Source organism: Manihot esculenta, chromosome 14 (assembly GCF_001659605.2).
Source record: "Manihot esculenta cultivar AM560-2 chromosome 14, M.esculenta_v8, whole genome shotgun sequence".
NCBI classification, from domain to species: domain Eukaryota; kingdom Viridiplantae; phylum Streptophyta; class Magnoliopsida; order Malpighiales; family Euphorbiaceae; genus Manihot; species Manihot esculenta.
This window is the reverse complement of record NC_035174.2, coordinates 8,602,816-8,606,105: the sequence shown is the minus strand read 5'-3', so window position 1 is coordinate 8,606,105 and position 3,290 is coordinate 8,602,816. Positions and strand designations below refer to the sequence as shown.

At 34.0% G+C, this 3,290-nt stretch overlaps 1 protein-coding gene across 1 annotated transcript; it reads right to left on the bottom strand.

Moving 5' to 3' along the window:
- Nucleotides 1-441: 441 nt before the first annotated feature.
- Nucleotides 442-2,131, bottom strand: LOC110600221 (adenylate isopentenyltransferase). The gene has a single exon (XM_021737015.2). The coding sequence runs from the start codon at nucleotides 1,886-1,888 to the stop codon at nucleotides 794-796; it is 1,095 nt and encodes a 364-aa protein (XP_021592707.1). The 5' UTR covers nucleotides 1,889-2,131; the 3' UTR covers nucleotides 442-793.
- Between the last annotated feature and the right edge of the window lie 1,159 nt (nucleotides 2,132-3,290).

Sequence of the window (3,290 nt, the reverse complement as noted above, 5' to 3'; positions counted from 1 at the left end):
TATTAAATTCAATGTTTAAGATTGAGAAACACATGTTTTTCTTTTAAAAAAAAAAAGTTTAAAAAATATATTTGTATTTATTTGAATATGAGACATATGTAAACAAAAAGCTCAAGCAGTAGAAACTCCAAATGGTGCATTTTAGTTTTAAAAAAGAGTCAATTTAAGAAAAATCCATTTAAAATCAATCATCAAATGTGATATATTAGCACAGAGCAGAGAAAGTCACTAAACACCAAAAAGGGTTTAAAGGGAAAGGTCTGTTTTGGAGGCATTGTGAGAGAAAATGTGTCTTATTACACCAAATGACCAGAAAAAAGGCCTGCACAACAAAAGTCTCTACTTTTGAAGCAGCTTATTTACTATGCCTCACAACTTCAATTAATATTCTTTTCAGAAAAAAAAAAATATATATATATATATATATTTATATATATAAAATAACACCAAACCACTCTGTTGGGTATTAACAAATAACATTCAAAAAGACCACTCAATGTATCTCTCCAGAATTCAAAAATTCTTGTTTTTTTCCCCTGTATTATGTTTTAACTCAAGTAACCCATTCTCATAAACAGAGCAACTGCAGGGGTCAATGGTGTCCTAATGCTGCAAAACTGACTACCGTTTTGGTCTTAATTTTCTTTGTATCCTTTTTCTAGGGAAAGAAAAGAAAAGAAAAGAAAATGTTGAGAAAGAAAGACAGAGAGAGAGAGAGAGAGAGAGAGAGAGAGAGAGAAGGAAATTTTTTTAAAACTGAAAAATGATAGCTGGAAAAAGCTGGATGGAAAACCTACTCCTCCAAGAAGCGGTTCACAATCTTCATGCTTGGCTGAACCACATCTCTCTCCCAAACCTCCATCCACCTCTTCTTCTTTCTTTTCTTTTTTTTATTATTTTTGCTGCTATCTGACGCCGTCCTCACCTTCATCGCCTCCCTGAACGCCTCCGTCGCGTCCACTCTCTGTAGCTCCCATCCCGCCCCTTTTAATCTCATCATTTTACCTATCTGTCTTTTCGCCAGTTCACACGTGTTCTCCTTTATCTCCCTCACCGCCTCCTCGTATTCTCTTCTCTGTGCCTCGTCCCACTCCCCTCCTCCTGCTCCTGCTCCTGCTCTCCCCGGCGGATACCTTTTAAAGTATCGTTCAAATTCTGGCACTCCTATTGCCTTCCTCAAACCGGGTTGACTGGCAGGGTCTTCCCATCTGTAGTACTCCGATAATTCCTCAGGCATCCCCGACTCCAGCATTTCATCGACTCTGTAGCATAAATAATCCTCGAGGACAGGTAATGAGACGTCCACCCATACAAAACAACAGTTGTATCTTAACTGGGTCGACACCGGGTTCGATGCCCCACCAAAAACATCTAAATCGGGATTAAACCGGTCAACAACCAGAGCATGAATAAATGAGTTGGACCCACCAACTACCATAGGCAGCTTTTGTCTGGATAAAATATCCGAGATAGCCAACCCAGCCGTCAAACGGAACTCGGAAGCGCTCACCTCCCCATCTAGCGGGTCAAAGACGCCTAGCAAATGGTGAGCGACGCCGTTACGCTCGTGAATCGGGATTTTGTTGGTAGTTATATCGAGTCCTTTGTAGACTTGCATTTTATCGGAGTTAATGATTTCTGCTTGAAACCGGGTGGCAAGATCAATAGAGAGTTTTGATTTACCACAGCCAGTGGCTCCCATGATGACGAGGATCTTGTCCTTCTGGCGGCGGAGGGAGAGAGTAGAAATGGGTCGGTCGGAAGAGTCCATACGGACCCCCCGCGGAGGACGGCGAGGGGAGGGCTTGAAGAAAGGCAAAGAGAAGGGGAGAGAGGGAAGTGCATGGGAAGTGCAATGGGAGTGAATAGTGGGGAAGGGGAGTCTCATAGGCAAAGAGTGAAGAGGAGAGAGAGGTCAGAGGAGAGGAAGGTCAGTGGGCGGGTACATATTTGGGTATTTGGTGAGATGTGGCGTGGTAAGCTGAGCTGCACAGACATATACGGAATAAATGTGAAGACAATTTATGCGTGGCCTGGCCACAGAGAGAGAGAGAGAGAGAGAGAGAGAGAAGCAGAGCACCTGGTGGCTGGCTGGCTGTGGCCTCTGTGTAAAGGCTGTGAGAAGAAAGAATGATACAATTACAAGATTTCAAACTCTTAATTTATACCATCAATTCTGCACTCCGCATTCCTCCTGTTTTTTATTTATTTATTTATTTTTAATAAAGACTATTATTCAAAATTTCAAATGGATTTATTTTGTAACCACAAAATTTAACCTTCTATTGCCCACTATTCCCGTGTTCTTTATAATTTTTTTTTATTTATTTCAATTAAAATTTAATTCATTTAATTTTTTATAATAATTTAATTAAACTAAAGTCCTACAAAAACTTTATTTATATTAACTATTTAATAAATAATAACCATCAGAATATATAGTAATTCACTAAAAGTTTCAAACTTCATTAGTTATTTTTAATATATTGTTATATATAATATTTTTTATTGATCTATTTAAATAAAAATTTAATAAATTAAGATAATATAATGTTTTAAACATTTACTCAACCGCACACTGATCTTTCGTACTTTAAAAAAAAAAACTTTTACTCAACCTCAACATTTAATATGTTACGTCTATTTTGAAGCAAAATTATGCACTACAATTTAGTTGAAATTTCAAATTTGAAGAAGGAAATAAAAAAATCTTTTGATTTGACTTTAAAATCGAATTATTAAAAAAATCTATCCAGTTTTAATGAGTTCTGTAGCATAAAACTTAAATAATTAATTTCAACTCTTAAAAATTTCTTTTAAACGAATTTGTAAAATTTTGGAAAAAAAAAAAAGAAGTTAGATTTTTTTTTTTTAATAAAAAATATAGCTGCCCATTGATTTTACAACGCAAAAATGTCATGGATTGTGAAGATCGGAAAATGGTCCCATTTTGGAACCGACAACTCCGCTCTACAAACTTGATTTTAACCAAAATTTGATGTATTGATGGCGTATTTAAAGATAATTTATTGTACAGTTTTTAAAATTTAATAAAATTTATCATTTAATTTTTATTATTTTTATGATAAATAATTTAATTTTAAAAATTTATTTTATTAATTAAATAATTTTTTATTAAAATTCACTATTAAATTGTAATAATTTAATATTTTGAATTTCATTTTTTATTATAATTTAATTCTTTTAATTTAAATAATTTGTAATAATTCAAATTTTATAAATTAAAAAAATAATTATTTTATTAATAAAATAAAATTTTATGAATTAAA

Bases quoted from the DNA above. Each gene is read 5' to 3' on its own strand.
- LOC110600221 (XM_021737015.2), bottom strand. From the start codon at position 1,888: ATGAGACTCCCCTTCCCCACTATTCACTCCCATTGCACTTCCCATGCA.